General features: G+C 40.3%; 1 protein-coding gene across 3 annotated transcripts in view; it reads left to right on the forward strand.

Annotated features, from left to right (window-relative positions):
• The window catches only part of PIGG (phosphatidylinositol glycan anchor biosynthesis class G (EMM blood group)), a 97,120-nt gene extending 71,929 nt beyond the window's left edge, over positions 1–25,191 (forward strand). For 2 of the 3 annotated variants that reach the window (XM_070742318.1, XM_070742320.1), the window contains 2 exons: positions 7,398–7,561; positions 22,326–22,603. In XM_070742318.1, coding sequence (XP_070598419.1) covers positions 7,398–7,561; positions 22,326–22,542 — 381 coding nt within the window. In that variant the 3' untranslated portion in view covers positions 22,543–22,603. Of the gene's footprint in view, positions 1–7,397; positions 7,562–22,325; positions 22,604–25,120 lie in introns of those variants that run through there. The other variant, XM_070742319.1, reaches the window with a different exon arrangement.
• Positions 25,192–25,594: the final 403 nt, after the last annotated feature.

Here is a 25,594-nt window from a genome sequence, read left to right on the forward strand (position 1 = left end):
TAAACCTATACATGTGACCTTATATTTATCCCTTCCTACTAGAATAGAATAGAATAGAATAGAATTTTATTGGCCAAGTGTGATTGTACACACAAGGAATTTGTCTTGGTGCATATGCTCTCAGCGTACATAAAATAAGATATACATTTGTCAAGAATCATGTGGTACAACACTTAATGATTGTCATAGGGGTCAAATAAGCAACGAAGAAGCAATATTAATAAAAATCTTAGGATATAAGCAACAAGTTACAGTCATACAGTCAATATGGGAGGAAATGGGTGATAGGAATGATGAGAAAAACTAGTAGAATAGAAGTGCAGATTTAGTAGAAAGTCTGACAGTGTTGAGGGAATTATTTGTTTAGTAGAGTGATGGCGTTTGGAAAAAAACTGTTCTTGTGTCTAGTTGTCTTGGTGTGCAGTGCTCTGTAGCGACGTTTTGAGGGTAGGAGTTGAAACAGTTTGTGTCCAGGATGTGAGGAGTCAGTAAATATTTTCCCCGTCCTAGATCATCATGCTTGCCACACTGTCTTTGAGACATGGTCAATGAATTTGAATTACTGGACCTTAGATTCATGAGTGAGCCTGTTTTACTCAGAATCATTTCATCTTGTTGTGAAAGTTTTCTTACCAAGGTATTTTAAGCAGTCCATAATCTTTTGAGGGGCGAGCACATCTTGGAGGTTTGGTACATGTTTATGGTGGGATACCATTTATCACCATAATATAATGCAGTGGCAGTGAACTTTTTTCCCCTCAAGTGCTGAAAGTGTGTGTGTGTGTGTGTGTGTGTGTGTGTTATCACGTAGGCATGAGTGCTCACACCCATAATTCAATGCCTGGGAACTGTGAAAATGGCTTCCCCTGCCCCCCACTCAGGCCCTCTGGAAGCCTGAAGCAACCCATTTCTCTACTTCTGGTGGGCTGGTAGGCTTGTTTTTCACCCTCCCCAGACTCCAGAGAGTCTGCCCTGCCCCATTGCCCCCGGAGACTCTCTGGAAGCTGAAAATGCCCTCCCAGAGCCTGCAGGCGAGCCGAAAATCAGCTGGCTGGCATGTACACGCAAATTGGAGCTTAACTAGGTAACGGCTTGTGTGCCAGCAGATATGGCTCTCTGTGCCACCTGTGGCACCTATGCCATAGGTTCGCCATCACTGGTATAATGCAATGAGAAGGATCTGAAATTTAATGTTTCAATCATGAACATAGTTATGCCTTACATGGAGGTAGAGTGAAGGCTTTTAAATGATGTACAAAAAGCAAAAATCCTAGGATAGATAGTCATATTTGTGTTTATTAGCAGAATAATTACTCCAAATTGGGAGGGGGGAGGGGAAATGGATGGATAGGATTAAGGATGAATGACTGCTTCAAGAATGTGAGCTGAATGAAAAGGTAAGCAACCAGCATGAAATAAATTTATGTGGGTTGGTCAGATGAGAGTTGAATTTCAAAAGAAATATGTAAAGAAAATACGAGACTCAAAAATAAGGAGAAAGCTGGAAAGCTTTGATAGCATCGAGGCAATAATTTCCTGAGAAAGAGAGATGTAAGCTTAACACAGGGTGATATGGAAATGGAGTTTGAATATGCTGGAAGAAGAAAAAGCTGTGGAAACAATGTACAAATGAGTTGCCATGTGCGAATAGGCAGTAATATAAATTTTCTAAATAAATAAATATAAATAAATAAATGGTCTTGGTGTGAAATAGCTGTAGATATGCCTATGGAGATTCTCAATCATCCAGGTTATGTTTGTCCCAAAGCAGAGGTAAAATTCAGCAGGTTCGGGCAGGTTCTATAGAACCTGTGGTGGCAATTATGCGCAGTTCAGAGAAGCGGTAAATCGCACCACTGACTGGCCCCACCTCACCCTTCCCACTCATTCCTTCCCTCCTCCTTTTCGGGCTCATACACAAAGAGCAAACATGAGAAGGAGGCAAGAAGCAGTCAGGCTGAACGCTAGAAGAAATGGCCTAACCTTTCTGTCGGTTCTGTGGGCGTGTCTTGCTGTGAGTGATGGCAAGTTGGCCATGCCCACTCAGTCACATGACACCCCCTCATCAAGCCATGGCCACCAAGCCACGCCCACAGAACCAGTAGGGGAAAAAATTGAATGCTACCCCTGCCCCAAAATGCTATTGGATGTGCTTGTGGCTTTTTATTTTTCCCTTTGAAAATAATAATAATAATAATAATAATAATAATAATAATAATAATAATAATAACAACAACAACAACAACAACAAACAACAACAATAATAACAACAACAACAATACTACTACTACTACTACTACTACTAATAATAATTGTTTAATAATAATAATAATAATAATAATAATAATTATTATTATTATTATTATTAATTAGATTTGTATGCTGCCCCTCTCCGAAGACTTGGAGCGGCTCACAACAGAAAATATTTCTCTTTTCATCCAAGAAGCTTCTTCAGTGACTGAAGAAGGTTTTTGGATGAGAAGCAAACCATTTTCAAAAGAAAAAAAAAGTCCAGTTGCCTTTTGGAAAATCACCTTTGGGCTAGCTATTTTTTTCTTATCTTGTATCTTTAATTTCTTTGCCTTGCAATTTCTTCGTTTCTTTTTATGCTTTGCATAACATTTTCTCCCCGAAGGAGGATATGTGTACGGATATGTACTCTTATGTATAATATCAACTCCTTTCTAAATTTTATCTAGAAACTGATGTGTGAAAAGTATGTGCTCTCGGGGGGTTTTCTAAACACACACACAGCTCCCCTGTTTATGCTCTAGGTGTTGTGGCTTATGTTTTATTTCTCCATGAAGACAAAACTGTCTTAAGACTGTTATCTTAAGCTGGTATCTTGCAAAGAAAGGGGTGCGTGATTCTTAAAGCCTCAAGGAGGTTTTGTACTCTGTTACTGTCAAGCAGAGAGTCTCTCTATGTGTGTTTCTCTGTGTATGTATACAATTCAGGTAGCATAGAGGCCAGACCCTTGCGGGTGATTTGTGAATTTGGTTCTGAAAGTAACAGGAAGAAAAATAGAATGCTGTTTCACCAAAATGTCATGTACTGTATTTTTTTTTAATTTCTACTGATACAGAACTGTTTCTTCGTTAAAAATTAATGTTCCTGCCTTTTTAAAATGCATGTTCAAAATATATATCATGCATTAAAGAAAACATCCATCCACTTAGGCCCACTCTGATAGAAGATACAAGTAATGGTATAGGAGATCAATTTTCTGTGACAGCTGGTTCTGTGCAGTAACTCCTGTCTTCCTGATAGTTTATCTTTTCCGAAGACAAGATTTGTGTGTGTTCCTTAGTTTATGGGGTTGAAGGCTGATATGTTCCTGGAAATGGAATTGGCATGGTGCAGCTTTAATATTTAAAATGTAATATATGAACAATATATAATTTACCCTCAAGCCATTCTGTGAAATCAGATGGAGAACTAAAGCTTCCTTCTTCCAATTTAAACATTTCCAGTCTTTAAATGAAATGAAATTCATAAAATATATATTGGCTTTTATTTAATACTAAACAAATTACTTCCCTTAAAATAATAATAAAAAAAGATAGTTAATATTGTTCTCTGTCTTTGTTGATGGTTCTCCACAGAGAGTGAGCTAACAATTGAAGAGTTGTGTTTTCCTTTGCCATCCTTTTATTTATTTATTATTTATTTATTATTTAGATTTGTATGCTGCCCCTCTCCGCAGACTCGGGGCGGCTCACAACAAAGTGAAAACAATTTACAACAAATCTAAATTACTATTTAAAAATATTTAAAAGACCCCATTTTCTAAACACACATATATACAAACATACCATTCAAAACTTGTATATGCCCGGGGGAGATGTCTCAGTTCCCCCATGCCTGACGACAAAGGTGGGTCTTAAGGAGCTTACGAAAGGCAAGGAGGGTAGGGGCAGTTCTAATCTCCGGGGGGAGTTGGTTCCAGAGGGTCGGGGCCGCCACAGAGAAGGCTCTTCCCCTGGGGCCTGCCAACCGACATTGTTTAGTTGACGGGACCCGGAGAAGGCCCACTCTGTGGGACCTAATCGGTCGCTGGGATTCGTGCGGCAGAAGGCGGTCTCGGAGATATTTAGTAGTACTAAGCACGAACAGCTCCACAGTCATCCTTAAAATCGTCCCTTATGTCTTTACCTATATAGTAATCTTCCATGTGTGAGCCAGTTGCAAGGCAAATAGAAATGAAGAGAATAATTGTGGAAGGTTGAGATAGACATGACATCAAGATCGTTTGGAACCAAATTGTTTTAATCCCTCTGAACTGTTGTTTATTGAACCCATAACTCTGGGATGGGCAACTTTTTCGAGACTAGGAACAACACTTTGGAGGAGGGTCCTCACAACATTGCTCAAAAAGATCAAGTATCAGAATAACAAAGGCTCTTATAAAAAGTATGCTACCTGTTCTCACAATTGACATAGAAATGGCATCCATACTAATGATATTGTTATTTATTTATTTATTTTGTCCAATATACATTGAGGGTTTTAGTGGGTATATAGTGGGTATAAAAGTAATAGATATATTTATTTATTTATTTTGTCCAATATACAATGAGGGTTTTAGTGGGTATATATCTATATACCCATAGTAAAATACATTATGAAGGTTATAGAGGAGATACTCATAGTAAAATATATCTAAGAAAGAATAGAAAAGAAGGTATAGTAATAGAACATATCAATGAAAGAATAGAAGAAGAGATATAGGAATAGAAGAAAGGTATAGGAGATATAGGAGAGCAATAGGACAGGGGACGGAAGGCACTCTAGTGCACTTGTACTCGCCCCTTGCTGACCTCTTAGGAATCTGGAAAGGTCAACTGTAGATAATCTAAGGGTAAAGTATTGGGGGTTTGGGGATGACACTATGGAGTCCGGTAATGAGTTCCACGCTTCGACAACTCGGTTACTGAAGTCATATTTTTTACAGTCAAGTTTGGAGGGGTTAATATTAAGTTTAAATCTGTTGTGTGCTCTTGTGTTGTTGTGGTTGAAGCTGAAGTAGTCGCCAACAGGCAGGACGTTGCAGCATATGATCTTGTGGGCAATACTTAGATCTTGTTTAAGGCGTTCTAAACTTTCTAGGCCCAGGATTGAAAGTCTAGTCTCATAGGGTATTCTATTTCGAGTGGAGGAGTGAAGGGCTCTTCTGGTGAAGTATCTTTGGACATTTTCAAGGGTGTTAATGTCTGAGATGCGATATGGATTCCAAACAGATGAGCTGTATTCGATGATCGGTCTGGCAAAAGTTTTGTAAGCTCTGGTAATCTGTTAAGGACTTTAGGGGTCCCCCCCCCCCCCAATATTCTTATAGCTAGGAAGAAACACAAGAAAATATATTATTGTTGAGCTCAAAAATGCCTCTAATGCAGGGGTGTCATACTCAATTTCATTGAGGGCCACATCAGGGTTGAGTTTGACCTTCGGAGGGAAGGGGCATGGCTAGGGTGGGTATGACCAGCTTGACGTTATTCGTGCTCTGCCAGAAAGAAACAGGCTCCCAATTTCTGTTTTTGGCTAGGACGGCCTCTTGCAACTCTGCCCGTGAAAATGGAACCCAAAATTCATTTTCACTGGCAGAGGGTTGCAGGAGGCTGTCCCAGCCAAAAACAGAAATTGGGAGCCTGTTTTCATTGGCAGATACACCTGGTCCTTTGCTGTTTCCAGGGCAGCCCTGTGGGCCACATCCAACCACCCCATGGGCCGAATCTGGCCTGCGGGCCTTGAGTTTTGCCACCCCTGCTCTAATGCCCATCTTGGTTGCAATAATTTTGTTTTGGCTGCAGTAAAATTATACGGGATTATGGGCTGAGTCTTTTTCCCTGGGGATTACAGTCCAGAGCCTACATCAACAGTAATACAAAGACTCTTTAGCTAATTGAATCTAAATCTTAACAATTATGCTTTGCATTCTCCGGAATGCATCAAATTCACTTCCACTTTTGGAACCACCTAAAGGGTTGAATCTTTGACCAGAGGAATAAAAGTAAGCTGCTTCTTTTATAACGGTGGCTCCTGTGGTTCAGTTTTAACACCTAGCTACTTTAATCCCTCTTTGTCTCGTATAAAAGAACTTTTCTCACTGGCTAGACTTAGTTGCTTGCCATCCCTTGTTCTAGAGACAATACTTAATAATATTCAGTCTGAAGGTTCCCAACACCTCCCAATGAAGCAGTCAAGACAAGTGCTCCATACTGTATATGTTGCTGTGCTACCCTCTGCATTGAGTCGGAATTAATAATTGGGAAGAGTTTGATCTGGTAACACCTGATGAAGTGGACAAGGCCATTGGAGCTGTGAGTTCCGCCACCTGCTTACTGGATCCGTGTCCCTCCTGGCTGGTTTCGGCCAGCAGGGAGGTGACACGTAGCTGGGTCCAGTAGATTGTCAACGCTTCCTTGGGGAGTGGGTCCTTTCCAGCACCCTATAAGGAGGCGCTTGTGCGCCCCTCCTCAAGAAGCCTTCCCTGGACCCAGCCGTACTTAATAACTATTGTCCAGTCTCCAACCTTCCCTTTATGGGGAAGGTTGTTGAGAAGGTGGTGGTGCTCCAGCTCCAGCGGTCCTTGGAAGAAGCCGATTATCTAGGTTCCCAACAGTCGGATTTCAGGCCCGGTTACAGCACGGAAACTGCTTTGGTCGTGTTGATGGATGATCTCTGGATTAGAATTGCCCCCACCCTCCTTGCCTTTCGTAAGCTCCTTAAAACCCACCTCTGCTGTCAGGCATGGGGGGACTGAGATATTCTTTCCCCCTAGGCCTTTACAATTCATGTATGGTATGTTTGCATGTATGGATGTTTCGTTTTACAATAAGGTTTTTTTAGTTGTTTTAGTATTGGATTTACATGATGTTTTTTTGTTATTGTTGTTAGCCGCCCCGAGTCTTCGGAGAGGGGCGGCATACAAATCCAATAAATAAACAAACAAACAAACAAACAAACAAACAAACAAACAAAGTCAGTCAGTCAGTCAGTCAGTCTCTTTCTGGCTCACTTTTTAGCTCATTCTGAATGCTTTCTTTTTGCTATGGATTGATCTCCAGACACACACACTCACTCACACACACAGGTTTTGCCTATTGTAATTCCTACAAACCCCCCCCCCCCCCCAAGCAGTCTTTGTTACAGATCTCTCTGGAAGTCAGATGCTTGAAAATAACCATATAAATTTTAAAAAATAGAGTCCCGGCGGTTGAAGGTTTTATCGGAATTAGGGCCTGATTGAGTTGTCACACTTCCATTTTTCTTGTCCTTTTCCCTTCTCATAAATGATTGTAGATGCTTTTATCTTGCTGGGGTGTTGAACTCTACAGTATATTGATTGATTTCTCTTTTGTTCACTGCCCCCCCCCCTTTTTTTCTTTCCCTCCCAGGGTAATTCAAACGGCATCGCTTCTGTAGATGTTTCAGCTGGCTTTGTTGGACTAACCGACTACGTAGAAATTCCTGCCATTTTTCTTACTGCGCTTGCAACATACTCGGGGCCTCTGCTGTGGGCCATTCATTTGCTGTGCTACTTGAGTTCTGAAGTGGACAGGTGAGCCATCATTGTATTGATTTATTTTTATTCAGACGGCCGTCCATCTTAAGCAAGATAATCTGTGATGGCTCTCAGTGATATTAAACAAAAACAGGATGAATAAAACTTACCCAACTCCACGACAACATTGTCTATCCCAGGTGCAGCACCGCAACATTACATAGACTCCTCACGCCCTTATATTTGCTGGGCTCACTTCTGCCCTCCTGCGAAACCTGTATGAAGCCTACCTTCATACCACCTTCTAAAGTACTAACAGGTCAAGGACTTATAAAGATGGCATAGACCTGTGTTCTGTCGGGCTCTCTGGTAGAATCCTCCCAAAAATTCACAGGTACAAATTTCAGACACACACATGTTTGAAAATTCAAAACAATGTTCTTTATAATGAAAATTCACTTAAACTAAGCCCTCTTTTGATATAGCAAAGAGCACTCGTCTCCAAACAAACTGGTAATTTATACAAGTCCACTATCAGTTCTGTAATACTTAGCTTGCAGCTGTGAGGCAATTCAAAGTCCTTCTTTCACAAAGTGAAACACACTTTGCTCTGGTTTAGTTTCAAAGCAGGGAAAAATCAGCACACAAAAAGTCAAAGTCAGTAAAGGAGTCATGAAACACAACAAACGATCAGATAATCCTCCACAATGGCCAAACCCACAGGCTGCTATTTATAGCAGCCTCACTAATTACCACAGCCCCACCCAACCACAGGTGGCCTCATTTTCTTTGATAATAATCTCTCAGTTGTTGCTGCCTACGCATAGCTCTCCGCATGCGTGGCTGTATCATTAACTCTTGTTCTGAATCCAAGGAGGAGCTAGATAATTGATCTCCTTCTGAGCTGTCTGCCCCACTCTCCTCCTCCCTGTCACTCATGTCTTCTTGGTCAGAGGAGCCTTCATCATCAGATTCCACCGGGGGGGGGGGCAAAACAGGCCTGCAGCATGTGGATGTCTCTCCCACATCCACAGTCCTTGGGGCAGGAGCTGGGCCAGAGCTAACCACAACAGACCTGTATATTAAATCCTACCATTACTGAATGGTGAGAGTTAACAGGTCCATGTTGCTGTGAACTAGCCAGGTCAGAGGTGCCTCAAAAGACAGATTGTTACATGCCTGATCTGAACCTTGTTTTGGATGAGATAATAGGTCACAGGAGTCATGGTGTGAGTTGGCACGGTTATACAACCTTCCTAAACAAAAATAAATAAATCAGTGGCTAAGGGAGAAGAATTGGGAGTAAACAGGAAGACTCTGCCCATTGATTTCTTTTTTAAAAGAATCTATCCATGAAAGACTCTTCCAGACAAATGATTTGAGGAAATGGGAATTCGTGTAGAAAAAAATTGGTGGCAGGGGAATATTCCTGCTTACTGATTCTCTTCCTTGAAATTTTCTCTCAGATCCTTATCTGAGCATCCCAAGTAACTTGCCTGTTGTGTCCAGAGGACAGTTAGGCCTTGTACCTGCCCCATAGTCCTTGGGCGGGAAAATGCTAGGATGTGATTGGTTGCCAGCCCGGCAGGAGGAGTCAATAGAAGGAATCTGAGGATATTTAAACTCTATATCAATTTGCTAGAGTCTTTCAAGTAATGTGGCCTAGTTAGCCCTTGGCTGCTTTCCTCTGGAAAAGCAGTGGGGAATGGAGAGACTGCAGTGGCATCAGCTATAATTTTTCACGTCCAGTTCAGATAGATATTTTATTTTATTTTATTTTATTTTATTTTATTTTTATTTTTTTTAATTTTTTTTATTTTTTTTATTTATTTTTATTTATTTTTATTTATTTATTTTTATTTATTTATTTTATTTATTTTATTTATTTTATTTATTTTATTTATTTTATTTATTTTATTTATTTTATTTATTTTATTTATTTTATTTTATCTTATCTTATCCTATCCTATCCGATCCGATCCGATCCTATCCTATCCTATCCTATCCTATTCATTCATTCATTCATTCATGTATTTATTTATTTATTTATTTATTTATTTATTTATTTATTTATTTATTTATTTATTCCAATACACAATGAGGGTTTTAGTGGGTATATATCAATATACACATAGTAAAATACATGATGAAGGTTATAGAGGAGATACTCATAGTAAAATATATCTATGAAAGAATAGAAAAGATATAGTAATAGAACATATCAATGAAAGAATAGAAGAAGAGATATAGGAATAGAAGAAAGGTATAGGAGATATAGGAGAGCAATAGGACAGGGGACGGAAGGCACTCTAGTGCACTTGTACTCGCCCCTTACTGACCTCTTAGGAATCTGGATAGGTCAACCGTAGATAATCTAAGGGTAAAGTGTTGGGGGTTTGGGGATGACACTAAGGAGTCTGGTAATGAGTTCCACGCTTCGACAACTCGGTTACAGAAGTCATATTTTTTACAGTCAAGTTTGAAGTGGTTAATTAAATTAAGTATTAATATTAAATATTAAATACAGATACAAAGAATTTATAGCTGAATCTAAGTTTGATAATATTGATTGCTGATATCAAAGCTTTCTCATCAAAATCTTTTGCTTTAAGTTCTTTTATTCGGGGAAGGGAAAAGGTGTGCATATAAAACCAAATAAAATTTGCTACGTTAAAAGAGATTGATTTTATTTCAACCTGAGACCAGGGATATCTTTACTGTGATGAACAAAAAGGTTCAATTTTTATATACAATTTTTTGTATATTTTTTTATCTTTGCTCTTGAAATGGTACAGTACCAGCCCTCTTTATTTGAAGATAATGATGTTCTTTTGCACAGCATGTGGCACGACTGTGGTGCAATCTTACATCTACTTTTCTGACTATATTCAGCAAAATGTACTGTATTTCTTCAGATTTCCATTTGAGTAGAAAGTGAAGTTATTTACATAATTTATATATGCACTTTCAGCATAAATTTAAATTTCCAGTGCAGCTCTCCAACTAGTCAGAAGCAATAAAGGTTCTAAAAGAACAATTTTTAAAAAAAGCAAATCCTAATAAGTAACAAAGAAAGCAGTTCTTACTTCATTATAGAATGTTTTTCAAAAACTTGCAGATCTGAAAAATCTGAGCCACTGTACAAGTGTTATTGCCTGATGCCTAAATTATGGTAATCACAGTATTGGACAAATCTTTCTGGGAAGACATTGATTGATTTGTTTGTTTGTTTGTATATGTATGTATGTATGTACGTACGTACGTACGTACTTATTTATTTATTTATTTATTTATTTATTTATTAATTAAATTTGTATGCCGCCCCCTCTCCATAGACTTCTATGAAGTGTGCTACTAAAGTAGTAATTCTTTGCCCAGCTTCTCCTGGTGTGTCACCTGTGCTTTTTTTTCCGAATGAGAAGAATTTGCTACAGTAACTCATGCTTTCATTGCCATGTATCTTGATTACTGCAGTGCTCTTCACATAGGCTGCCTTTAAAAGCCATCTGTGGCTTCACCTGGTACAAAAATACAGCAAACTAGGCGCTTGCCAGCAGTTATCACTAGTAGCAGGATATCTCTAAGGTGTAATATAAGCTCTCCATTGGTTGCCAGCAGCTTTTGGATGAAGTGTAAAGTGCTGGTGTTATCCTATAAAACTCTTGATGGCATGGTGCTAGGCCAGTGATGGCTAATCTGTTCTGGACCAAATGGCCAAAGTGTGTGTGCTTGTGCAAATGTGTGTATGCAAGCTTGCACCCCCCGAGCTCCCCAAATGCAATGCGCCCCTGCAAGTGCCCCGCCTCCTGTGCATACGTGTGCGGCCTCACACAATGCTCCACCCATATGCATGCACAGGTGATCCCACATGCCCCCCTGCGCATGCACGCAGGGCTCCCGCAGATGCCCTGAACCAGCACATGCATGTCCCCCCCCCCAAAGCATGTGCAGCAAAGATCTGATGAGCTGGACCTGAACTGGGGCAATGGCTCATGTGCCATCAGAGAGGGCACCAAGTGCCACCTCTGGCACACGTGCCATTGGTTTGCCATTACAGTGCTAGGCCATCTGTAGAAGCACATTTCCTGACTGAAGGAACTATTACACTCTTTAAAATTGCTTAGAGAGAAGCAGTTGATTGTCCTCTACAATTATAGTTGTGGTGCCACAAGGTTGACTCAGTCTTCCATCCTTCCAAAGTTGGTAAAATGAGGACCCAGATGGTTGGGAGAAATGTGCAGTGATGGGCTCCTACGGGTACGGTCAGGTATGCAGAACCGGTAGAAAATTTTTGATTTTATTTTTCTTTTTTCCCATTCTTGGATCTGGACAGGGGTGGGTTACTGCCCAGACGGGGCGGGGGGGGGGGCACGCAGTGGGGTACTGAAAATGGACCTCCACCCCAGAGCACCCAACTTGCACTGAAAGATGTTGAAAGAAAATGCAGGGCGTCCTGCATAAGCCACGCCCACAGTGTGGTAGTAAAATATTTAGTAGCCTTTCACTGGAAATATGTATTTATTAATTGGATTTATATGCCGCCCCTCTCCGGGGACTCGGGGCGGCTGACTCTAAACTACTTAGAGAGGGCTGTAAAACTTTACCACTGTAAAAAGTGCTACATGCATTTTAAGCGCTATTGCTATTGCTACTTTCTGGAGGTCAAATTGATAGGAAATGTGGCTTCTCAGTGTTAGCCCCTAGCCCCTCCTGTTCAATAGATGATTAGATTAGATTAGATTAGATTAGAATCAATTCAATTAGATTGAGAGATATTTGCAAATGATTAAAGACCTGATTGTTTTCCCAGGCCTTGGGTTAGGAGGGTGATTTAGAATTTTCTTTTGGTCTTCTAGTGGTTGTATTCCTCTCTTTGCTATATGCTGTTTTAAATTCTCTTTTATCTGAGAACTCTCCAAACCGGTTGCGAAGTCAGAATCCCCCTGAAACATAATTAAATAAATAATGAGTTCTCTGTACAAAAGTTGCATCATGTTGAACACCGTTGAAAAATCCTATACAATGTACAGGGTTGTCTTTTCTCTCTTGCTTGGAAGAGGGCATCCCTCATGGCAACCAAGGGCAACTTGTTTTTAGATCCAAGCTACAATCCAGACTGAAATGTGTAGGATACTTCCACACTAAGAGCATTTTAAATCTCTGGATCAGTGTTTCTCAACCTGGGCTGTTTGAAGATGTGTGGACTTCATCTCCCAGAATTCCCCAGCCAGCAACGCTGGCTGGGGAATTCTGGGAGTTGAAGTCCACACATCTTCAAATGGCCTAGGTTGAGAAACACTGCTCTAGATCCTTGTAGTTGTACTCATGCCCTCACTGTTGATGTTGAGAGTTTAGTTGATATGCCCTTCCGTTCTCTCTAGCTGGCTAATGAAGTCTGCAAAAATCCACCTCTTTTGTCACTACAAGGAAATGAAAGGGCAAAACTACTCACATCCAACAGCAAAGAAGATAGGAGAACACAGCCTTGCCTATAAGAATGCCGAGTGGGTGAAACAAATCACAGGGAATTTCATTTATGAGAAACTATCCACCATTTCCTAGCTCTGGAGAAAACACTGGAATATTATTTTAAATGTTTGCCCCTTGGAGTAGTACCTGAACTGGGGCGAGTACAAGTGCACTAGAGTGCCTTCCGTCCTCTGTCCTATTGCTCTCCTATATCTCCTATACCTTTCTTCTATTCCTATATCTCTTCTTCTATTCTTTCATTTATATGTTCTATTACTGTATCTTCTTTTCTATTCTTTTCTATTCTTTCTTAGGTATATTTTACTATGAGTATCTCCTCTATAACCAACTCCCCCCGGAGATTAGAACTGCCCCTACTCTTCCTGCCTTCCGTAAACTCCTTAAAACCCACCTTTGCCGTCAGGCATGGGGGAACTGAAATATCTTCCCCTGGGCATGTTTAATTTATATATGGTATGCTTGTGTGTATGTCTGTTAGTATATGGGGTCTTTTAAATCTTTTAATTTTAAATTTGTTAGATTATTTATGATTTGTTTCCACGTGTTGTGAGCCGCCCCGAGTCTTCGGAGAGGGGCGGCATACAAATCTAAGTAATAAATAAATAAAATTTATTTATTTATTTATTTATTCAATTTTTATGCTGCCCTTCTCCTTAGACTCAGGGTGGCTTACAACATGTTAGCAATAGCACTTTTTAACACAGCCAGCCTATTGCCCCCACAATCCGGGTCCTCATTTTACCCACCTCGGAAGGATGGAAGGCTGAGTCAACCTTGAACCGGTGATGAGATTTGAACCGCTGACCTTCAGAACTACAGTCAGCATCAGTGGCCTGCAGTACAACACTCTACCTGCTGCGCCATCCCGGCTCTTGTGCAATATATATATATATATACCCACTAAAAGCCTCATTGGACTAAGTAAGTAAGTAAGTAAGTAAGTAAGTAAGTAAGTAAGTAAGTAAGTAAGTAAGTAAGTAAGTAAGTAAGTAAGTAAGTAAGTAAATAAGTTCACATTCAGACTTCCCCAAGACCAATGGTATCATGGGAATCCAGAAAAATTATGAATTAAAGAGGCCTTGGAAAACTTTGTATTCTTCTTTCTTAGATATATTTTACTATGAGTATCTCCTCTATAACCTTCATCATGTATTTTACTATGTGTATATATATATATATACCCACTAAAACCCTCATTGTGTATTGGTCTAACTAACTAGCTAGCTAGCTAACTAACTAACTAACTAACTAACTAACTAACTAACTAACTAACTAAATAAATAAATAAATAAATAAATAAATAAATAAATAAGTTCACATTCAGACTTTCCCAAGACCAATGGTATCATGGGAATCCAGAATTTTTACGAGTGAAAGAGGCCTTGGAAAACCTTGTAAACAACCCCTTGTGTTAGTCATATACTAGCTACATCTACTGGTTTTAAAAAACAAAGCAAGGCAAGTAGATTCTTCAAACAACAGATTTATCGGACACATCGTATTGGCGCAACTGGTGAAAACCAATTCTGAAAGTTCCCATGCTTTTCACCTAATTAAAAGAGAACGTTTCTCCCCTTTCCCCAAGTCATCAGTCACATTGTATAACAGAGGTGCTGGCCAGTTGCTTGGTTACTTTGCTCCTCCTCTCCCAGTTATCTGTTAGAATGATCTTGGTTCTTACAAGAACAGTCTCTTGACTGTAAAACCTCAATTATTTATTTTCCTCCCCTTCCCATCTAGTGGCAGCCCTGAAGCCTCAAAGACAGCCCTAGCCAGCTTCGATTCAGGGTTGCAACAAGAGTGTAAGATTTCACTTGAATTACTGCAGATCAAAATGGCTCCCTTTTTCCTTATCATACCTGACCAAAAACAAACAAACACTGCCCTAGAATTGTCACTTCATGGCTGATAGGAAATAATCTTTATTTTAGGCTCAGAGCAACTTTTTCCGGTTCATGTGTTCCCGTTAAATCTCATGGCTTGTGTATCTAGCGACACGCGATTTGGTTTACCGAAACCCTTTGGTATTTCATCTTTGCATATGTATTGGGTGCCTGCTGTGCATCAGAAAGATTGCTTATGTGCCTGTAATACTGTTTTGCATTACAAAACCTGCAGAATTCTCTCCCCCCCCCCTCCTCCAGCCTTTTGTTAAATTTAATAAGCTGTTTTCTGGGCAGCCTGCAATTCCAGTTTTAGCTGCAAAGCCTGCATATGAATGTCTTGCCAGAATGCAGAAGCTCTGGTGTCACAGTCCCATAGCAGTCGCCGCCGCGGAGTCACGAAATATTTATTCATGATGGTGTCAGTGCTTCTCATATAGATGAGCATGTGCGGGATCTCATTAGCTCACTTAGGTTCAACACTAGGGTAAAATTGTCGGGAGTGGAAACTTGAATGCAGTGTTGAAAAGGCTTTGTTTCAAGTATCAAATTACAGCAGCTTCTCTCTCTCTCTCTCTTCCCACTCCCTCCTGTGTTGGGAGTGCCTGTGGTGGTCCAGGCTCTTTGCCAGCAAAAATTTATTTATTTATTTATTAAATTTGTATGCCGCCCCTCTCTGTAGACTCGGGGCGGCTCACAGCAGTGATAGAAACAATGTACAATACAAATCTAATAATATGAAGTTAAAAACCCATAATTTAAAAAACATGCACACAACACACCATACATAAATTATATAGGCCTGGGGAAGATATTTCAATTCCCCTATGCCTGATGGCAGAGGTGGCTTTTCAGAAGTTTACAAAAGGCAAGGAGGGTGGGGGCAATTCTGATCTCTGGGGGGGAGTTGATTCCAGAGGGCCGGGGCCACCATAGAGAAGGCTCTACCCCTGGGTCCCGCCAAATGACATTGTTTAGTCGACGGGACCCAGAGAAGGCCAACTCTGTGGGACCTAACCAGTTGCTGGGATTCGTGCGGCAGAAGGCGGTCCCGGAGATATTCTGGTCCGATGCCATGAAGGGCTTTATAGGTCATAACCAACACTTTGAATTGTGACCGGAAATTTATCGGCAACCAATGCAGACTGCGGAGTGTTGGTGTGACATGGGCATACTTGGGAAAGCCCATGATTGCAGCTGCATTCTGCACAATCTGAAGTTTTCGAACACTTTTCAAAGGTAGCCCCATGTAGAGAGCGTTACAGTAGTCAAGCCTCGAGGTGATGAGGGCATGAGCGACTGAGCAGTGAGTCCCGGTCCAGATAGGGCCGCAACTGGTGCACCCGGCGAACCTGGGCAAACGCCCCCCTCGCCACAGCTGAAAGATGGTTCTCTAATGTGAGCTGTGGATTGAGGAGGACGCCCAAGTTGCGGACCCTCTCTGAGGGGGTCAGTAATTCTCCCCCCGGGTGATGGACGGACAGATGGAATTGTCCTTGGGAGGCAAAACCCACAGCCACTCCGTCTTATCCTGGTTGAGTTTGACTCTCGAGCTCCATTTTTAGTGAAAAAGGGCTCCCGAACTCTGATTTTGGCTGCCATAGCCTCCTGCAGCTCTCTGCCAGTGAAACCGGAGCTCCGTTTTTGTTGGCAGAGACCCTGCGACCAATTCCTTCACTTTTTCCAGGTCAACCCTATGGGCCAGAACTAAGCTGTCCGTGGGCCTTAGGTTTGACACCCCTGTCCCAGTGTTCTTTGCAGCTGGTAAATGGTGATGAGCTCTACAATGTAGGCGCGAATTGAAGGGCTTGAAATCATTGTGTTTTTTATGAACTGTTCATTCTGGGTATATTAACGACAGAGCAGAATCACCACGAGGGAAGATTATGAACAGCTTATATGTTCTCAACTCTTGAAGAGCCAGTTGGCGGCAGTCCAGAGCCCAGCGAAGAACCAAACAGTGGAAGCTGAATAGGGAAAGCTTTGTGTCAGTTTAGATGGTCAAGATCCTGATGAGTTAGCCTTCATTAAGGAAATAGGATGGATGTATTGTTGCCAATTCTACTGAGGGTTTCTGCTCTTATGACCTTCTTGAAGTTCTTATCATGTCTTTTTCGATTTTCCTAGATTGGCCTTGAGTAGTAATTAAAAATTTTATTCGGTAACCTTGCACAAAAATCTCCCTGGTGGTATGTTCAGAATAATGCGATTCACTATACCCTTGGAAGTTTAATTTAATTTAATTTAATTTATTGTATGTTTGTGTTGCCCAACTCCCGAAGGACTCTGGGTAGCTTACAATAAGAAATAGAAAATACATTTGAAAACATCATAGAAGATTAAAAAACAGTTAAAAATCACATACTTACATATCATTTGGGCCGGACCTCGCAAATTGCGAGATCAACAGTCACTCATGCCCTCATCACCTCGAGGCTCGACTACTGTAACGCTCTCTACATGGGGCTACCTTTGAAGACTGTTCGGAAACTTCAGATCGTGCAGAATGCAGCTGCAAGAGCAATCATGGGCTTCCCTAAGTATGCCCATGTTACACCAACACTCCGCAGTCTGCATTGGTTGCCGATCAGTTTCCGGTCATAATTCAAAGTATTGGTTATGACCTATAAAGCTCTTTATGGCATCGGGCCAGTTTATCTCAGGGACCGCCTTCTGCCGCATGAATCCCAGCGACCAGTTAGGTCCCACAGAGTTGGCCTTCTCCGGGTCCCATCAACTAAATAATGTCGTTTGGCAGGACCCATGGGAAGAGCCTTCTCTGTGGCGGCCCCGACCCTCTGGAACCAGCTCCCCCCAGAGATCAGAATTGCCCCCACTCTCCTTGCCTTTTGTAAGCTCCTTAAAACTCACCTCTGTCGTCAGGCATGGAGGGGTTGAGATATTCCTTTCCCCCCAGACCTATACAATTTATGCATGGTATATTTGTGTGTATGTTTGTTTTTTTAATAAGGGATTTTAGTTATTTTAAATATTAGATTTGTCATACGCTGTTTTATTATTGTTGTTAGCTGCCCCGAGTCTATGGAGAGGGGCAGCATACAAATCTAACAAATAAAATAAATAAATAAATAAATAAATAAATAAAACAGGATAATTACACATTATTACTGCAACCCTAAGTGGCTTGAAAGGGTAGTCTATAGGGAAGTGAATTATCAGAAAGGAAGAAAAACACCTTGATGTGGACTGTCGTTAGGATCCATAATTGTGGTTTGCCAGTGAAACATGTCCTTTCCACCAGGGCCTGCAGAATACTGGTCTAGTTTCTTCCAGTGGGCGGGGGGGGGGGGGGCAAGCAGGCTGAGATGGGGGGAGGGGGGACTGGTTCTGCAACAGGCAAACAGGTCTTTTTGTGTTTCTTCTTCTTTAATGTCGTTTGGTGGGACCCAGGGGAAGAGCCTTCTCTGTGGCGGCCCCGACCCTTTGGAACCAACTCCCCCCAGATATCAGAGTTGCCCCCACCCTCCTAGCCTTTCGTAAGCTCCTTAAAACCCACCTCTGTCGTCAGGCATGGGGGAATTGACATTTTCCCTCCCCCTAGGCTTATAAAATTTATGTATGGCATGCTAGTATGTATGATTGGTTTCTAAATTGGGTTTTTTTAAAATTAACTTAAATATTAGATTTGTTTACATTGTATTATTATTGCTGTGAGCCGCCCCGAGTCTGTGGAGAGGGGCAGCATACAAATCTGATAAATAAATAAAATAAAATAAAATAAAATAAAATAAAATAAAATAAAATAAAATAAAATAAAATAAAATAAAATAAAATAAAATTAAATTAAATTAAATTAAATTAAATTAAATTAAATTAAATTAAATTAAATTAAATTAAATTAAATTAAATTAAATTAAATTATAAAATAAAATAAAATAAAATAAAATAAAATAAAATAAAATAAAATAAATAAATTCTTCCACAAGCCTCCTTAGGGGTTACCTGGAGTCTGCCAAAATCCCCAAGCTGCTCCTGGGCTACTCCGAAGTTACTCGCAGAAGTGTGTTTGGGGGGCCCACGGAGATGCCATCGATAACGCAGAGGACAAAGCTTCTCCGCTCATCCGCTGCTTCCAGCACCACTGGAATTTTAAAAAGTTTAAATTCCAGTGCTGCTTTTATTTAAAGGGCTTAGGTGAATGGGGAAAATGTGCACCTGACTTTTTATGCACAAAATCAAAATGGCTTCATAAATGTTAACTTGCCTTGCACCGTCCTTAAAAACTGTTTGTTTTGTATAGCAAAATATATTGGAAGAGTTGCCAGGTCAAGGCAAGCTGAAGAGAGAAAAGGCTAAGATAAAATCTAGAGGGGTACAGCACTGTTGGTTCAGTAGATTAGAATTCCCCAACATTTCCGGCTTTGCAGAACGGTGGGGGAGGAGAGGGGATCGTTCAGGGTGAATGGCAGGCAAGCACGTGATCAGTTTCCTTTTTGCAAGTGGCGGGCAAGCATGCATACCCTCGTGCAAATAGAGCAGTGTTTCCCAACCTTGGCAACTTGAAGATATTTGGACTTCAACTCCCAGAATTCCTCAGCCAGCGAATGCTGGCTGGGGAATTCTGGGAGTTGAAGTCCAGATATCTTCAAGTTGCCAAGGTTGGGAAACACTGAAATAGAGCATACATACACGTGGGGATATGGGTGTGTGTACACACTCACCTGCTGATTTGACAGTCCGGTTCTGAATGGCTCATGGCCCCGTAATGCCCCCCCCCCCGGGGGATGGGAACCTTTGCTATAGATAGACTTTTTTTCTCCCAAAGGATGGGGTGAATCAAAGAAGCCATTATCATAAAGTGGCACATACCAAACATTAACATTTTCTTTATTTACATAGAAACATAGAAGACTGACGGCAGAAAAAGACCTCATAGTCCATCTAGTCTGCCCTTATACTATTTCCTGTATTTTATCTTACAATGGATATATGTTTATCCCAGGCATGTTTAAATTCAGTTACCTGTACTGGGGATTTACCAACCACGTCTGCTGGAACTTTGTTCCGAGGATCTACTACTCTTTCAGTGAAATAATATTTTCTCATGTTGCTTTTGATCTTTCCCCCAACTAACCTCAGACTGTGTCCCCTTGTTCTTGTGTTCACTTTCCTATTAAAAACACTTCCCTCCTGAACCTTATTTAACCCTTTAACATATTTAAAAGTTTCGATCATGTCCCCCCTTTTCCTTCTGTCCTCCAGAAGGAAAAGGGGGGACATGATGATTTACAGTTTTCAAAATCAATTCGGGATAGTTTTAAAGTCTGTATTGGGGGTCCTCAAGGCTGATATTGCAGCTGGGCCACACAAGCTTCGGGCGAGCGCTTGTGTGCTTCGCAGCTTCACTTGCGCAAACGGAGCTGCGCACGTGTGCAGACTAGATTCTACGATTGCTTCTTGATATAATTATTCCCCTCCTGATTATTTTAAGACAGAGCTACCCATCAGCCAGCCTTCTCCGAGATGATGGCAATGCTTTTGCGTCATTAATTTGATCAGAAAAAGCCTGGTCGTGTGAAAAGCATTGGGAAGATTTTGCTTCACTCTGCTATGTGGAGGGTCATCTGTTACATAGGAATGGCTATCTGTTGTATCTAGGTGTCAAACCATTAAGAAATAAATCCTTATCTAGTCTTGCCAAGCAAAGATAGCTGGAAGACCAACCGAACATGATTTATTACTAGGATTTCTCTGCCACCACACTCTAAAATGGTGCGAGCACTGAACAAGATATAATACAAGATTTTAAAAAGAAATAGGCCAAACATTGCAGGAGGTGTGTGTGTGTGTGTGTGTGTGTGTGTGTGTGTGTGTGTATAGACAAAAGGAGGGAGGGAGCATAGAGGATAAAAGCTCTGCCTAGCAAGGCAGGCAGCCCAGGTTCGAATCCTAGAAGGGTATGGTATGGCTAACTGATGAGAGCTAAATAGCTTGAAATAGATCTATACTAGTCTCCCTTTATTTCTTTATCAATTGTTTGCAAATTTGGAGATAGATAGATAGATAGATAGATAGATAGATAGATAGATAGATAGATAGATAGATAGATAGATACTGTAGATAGATAGATAGATAGATAGATAGATAGATACTGTAGATAGATAGATAGATAGATAGATAGATAGATAGATAGATAGATAGATAGATACTGTAGATAGACAGACAGACAGACAGACAGACAGACTTAGATTTATATACAGCTTTTTAGTGCTTTAAAACCCTCTCTGAGCAGTTCTCAGATTCAGCATATTGCTCCCAACAATCTGGGTCCTCATTTTAATGACCTCGAATATTGACTACACCTCTTCAATACTGGTAACCAGGACAGCTCATGTAGTTGTAATGGTACATCTACTGCGTATCTGATACCATTTACTATTGGCACAGCTGTTGAAGTTTCAGAATTCTACAGGAACCGATCTGGGTCTGTCTCTGTGAGCAGAGGTTTAATCTTCCCAGCTTTCGGACCTGTCCTGGAATCCATCCTCAGGGAACGTCTCTCTCACACATTCTGTATGGGCTCCAGGATGTTTCCAAAAATTTGGAAGAGTAAACCTGTGATGACGATGACCCAGATTTTATTCTGGGGCATATATATTTGCCTCTCTCTGTGGAGCCCTCCGTAGAGCACATTGCAGTAATTGAAAATGTGATTTCATCTATTGTTTTTTTTTCAGCCAACAATTTTTAAATGAGGACTCAAGTGTAATATACACATAGCACTTATAAAAATGTAGCTTAAGTTAGAATTACAATAGCGCAAAATTGGGAAAAAGAAGAAACACCATCAGAAAGAGAAATGATTAAAAAAATATACGACTGTGCAAAAATGGACAGATTAACCCAAAAACTTAAAAACAAAGAAGAATCAAAATACTATGAAATTTTTAAAGAAATTCTATGACTGGGTCGATACAAGAAAAAAAAATGGTAGTAAATAAACCAGATGTTCCTAAAATCAATCCGAGACACAAAATTAAGATCCTGCAACCTTTGACTTGTAAGGCAGAGAATTATCCTCTCTCTATATATAAGAACTGTGTGGCTAACAGTTCAATGGGGAGGGAGGGGGAATTAGGGGCAGCTCTGTACAGTATATATTGTAGAATGATACAACATGATATGCCTGTTCTTTTTAATCTTTGTATTATAATAAAAAATTATTTTTAAAAAAATGTAGCTTAAAGAATTGCCTGTAGTTTGCTTTGATTATATTTTTCCTCAAACAGTAGTTCAAGAATCTGAAAGAGGTCTATCAACTGCTGTCATATAAAAAAATGGTGTATGCAATTTCTTATGAGCATTAATGGAACGCTTTGTAGCATAATGCACCAAATGTCATTATTTTTAAAGTTGAAACTTGGAATGAAAATGTTGGATTATTATATGTGTTTTGTGCTCTTTTTACACCCCCCACCCCACTACAGGAATCCTGCAGCGATCGGGCATGGCTGTTTCTGTTATGCACTCCTGCGCTCCATCCCAGTTACAGTATATATTCTTCTGATCACAGGACTGCGATACCACCTCTTTATCTGGAGCGTCTTTTCACCAAAACTTCTCTATGAGGGGGTCCATACTTTCCTCACAGCGGCTGTGTGTACTTTCTTTACAGTGGTGGATCACCAGCATTGGAAACACTGAAGTTACTGGTCAGGCAGAGTTTTACCGTACTTAAATTTCTAATAAAGGAACTGAAGTTTTATAATGGAATGAAAATTCTTGCTGCTAGGCTCCCAATGAACTCTATAAATTAGTCTTTGATTTTTCCTCCCCTGTTTTTCTTGGCAAATTCAATTCATGATTTGGCTGTGGGGGTGGCACTTGAATGTAGTTGGGTGGGACAGTGAATGACTGGAATGACTGGATTAGCTTTGTAGTATGAATGTTGTTCAATCACCTGCTTCCCTTCCCAGTGTCAGATATAGTGCCTTTCTAAATTTGGAATCCTTATGTTGGGATTTGAAGCAGGTTGAATTTTGGAGTATGCTGGAAAGTAACTAGGTTTAAGTACCGTTAAAAACCCACGCTGACCCCTTCCAAATGAATAAAGGTGTTGTGGTTCTTAGTGTTAATCCTACATAATTACAGGTTCTGCTTGTTTTTGGCATTGTGTTTTGCCTAGTTTCAGTGAAGCTATCAATGCAGTAAGAGATTTTGTTTCTCACTTGTCACAGAGACTGATTATGATTAGAACTGGGAAGCTTAGAATTAGGTTCAAAATCAACCTGCAAGCTTCCATGCTAAGTAAGGAATACGTGCAGCACTTAAACTACAAATAGTCCTCAACTTACAACAGTTCATTTAGGGACCATGCAAAATTACAGCACTGAAAGAATAGTGAATAGAATAGAACAACAACAACAGAGTTGGAAGGGACGTTGGAGAGCTTCTAGTCTGATTCCCTTCTTGGGCAGGAGACCCTACACTACTTCAGACAAATGGTTATCCAACATCTTCTTTAAAACTTCCAGTGTTGGAGCATTCACGATTTCTGAGGCAAGCCGTTCCACTGATCAATTGTTCTAACTGTTAGGAATTTCTCCTTAGTTCTAAGTTGCTTCTCTTCTTCATTACTTTTCACCCATTGCTTCTTGTCATACCCTAGGATGCTTTGGAGAATAGCCTGACTCCCTCTTCTTTGTGGCAACCCTTGAGATATTGTAATCATGTCTCCCCTAGTCCTTCTTTTCATTAAACTAGACATACTCAGTTCCTGCAACCGTTCTTCATATAGTTTAGCCTCCAGTCTCCTAATCATCTTTGTTGCTCTTCTCTGAACTCTTTCTAGAGTCTCAACATCCTTTTTACATCGTGGTGACCAAAACTGAATGCAGTATTCCAAGTGTGGCCTTACCAAGGCATTTTATAATGGTATTAACACTTCATGTGATCTTGATTCTATCCCTCTGTTAATGTAGCCTAGGACTGTGTTGGCTTTTTTGGCAGCTGCACACTAGGACTCCAAGATCCCTCTCACAATTACTACTGTGGAACAAGGTGCCACATATACTGTACCTGTGCGTTTTGTTTTTGTCGCCTAAATGTAGAACCTAAACCTTGCTTTTTTCACCATTGAATTTCATTTTATTTGATAGCGCCCAATATTCAAGTCTATCAAGAACCTTCTGGCTCCCTGAGCCTATCTTCCGGAGAGTTGGCTATTCCTGCCAATTTGGTGTCATCTGCAAATTTGATGAGTTACCCATCTATCCCTTTGTCCAAGTCATTGATGAAGATATTGAAAAGTTCTGGGCCTAAAACAGCCTTGGGGTACTCCGCTGCATACTTCCCTCCATATAGATGCAGTTCCGTTGAACACTACGCATTGAGTGTGGTTGGTTAGCCAGTTTTGAATCCATCTGGTGGTGTTATCTAGTAGTAGGTTATGGTCTACTTTATCAAATGCCTTACTGAAGTCCAAGTAAATTAAATCGACAACATTCCTCTGGTCCACTAATTCCTCTGGTCCACTTTGTTAAAGAAAGCAATAAGATTAATCTGGCATGATCTGATCACAGCCCACAGCCCTCTTAATTGGAGTGGAGATAGGCCCAAATGTCATGAAGATAAAAATATCTTTGAATGTTAGAAAAAAACGTCTTAGAGATTTTCTCTTGTTTTCTGTTTTTTTGTATTGCTGTTGTTTCAAATGAAGTCTTTCAAATCTTTATGATTCTCTCTCTCCTCTCCCTCCTCCCTCCCTTTCTCTTCTCCCTCTCCCTTTCTCTCATTCTATATGTATAAAATACACATAGTACTTACATAAAGTTAGCTTAAAGGTCTATTGATTCTATCCCTCTGTTAATGTAGCCTAGGACTGTGTTGGCTTTTTTGGCAGCTACTGCACACTACTGGCTCATATTTAAATGGCTGCTGTCATATAAAAAATAGTGAATTGCAATTTCTTATGAACATTAATGGAACATTTTGTAGCAAAATGCACCAAATCTCATTATTTTTATAGTTGAAGCTTGGAATGAAAATGTTGTGTTATTATATGTTATTACCTTCTTGTGGAAGAATTAGGTAGACCTGCAACTGACAATAAGCTTTGTGTAAAATGAGAATTGTAATGTCCAGGGTTGGTTTATTTTTTTAAAGAGTTATATTTATATGCAGCTTATGGTAACTCCAGAATGACCAGATATTACTATGGTAATATCTCCAGAATATTCTTGATATTGGTTTTTTTTTTTCATGGTTACAAATTTATGCATAGATGAATTTGGCTGATTTTTGGGAAGATAAACAGGCTGAAACCTGGTTAACTTTGGATGGCGAACTACTTGGAAATTCCAGAGCTATTGGAACAGCTGAAAGTATAAATAAGAACATCCTTGAAGAAGCTAGTGGAAAGATACATTACTTCTGTAATTGTGTCAAAAAAAACTTCATGGCTATAATCAGAGGAGTCAAACTTGATTCAAGTATGTCTTTTAAGCCTTTCTAAATGCTAATTTCTTCAGCTATGCCAGCCAACGTGATACAAACTGATACGCGCTACCGGTAGTCTTGAATTTTTTGCTTAACGTTTGAATTGCACAGTTTTCTCAGTACCAATATTGTGATCCAGATTGCAGAGACATCACAGGGATATCCATCCCGCACTTAGAGTTAAAATCAGCCCAGATCATGTGTATGTGAGAGAGGAAAGACTAAATTTAAATAGCATTCTGATTTCTCTCTCAAATCA

The sequence above is a fragment of the Erythrolamprus reginae genome, chromosome 2 (assembly GCF_031021105.1).
Source record: "Erythrolamprus reginae isolate rEryReg1 chromosome 2, rEryReg1.hap1, whole genome shotgun sequence".
Taxonomy (NCBI): Eukaryota; Metazoa; Chordata; class Lepidosauria; order Squamata; family Dipsadidae; genus Erythrolamprus; species Erythrolamprus reginae.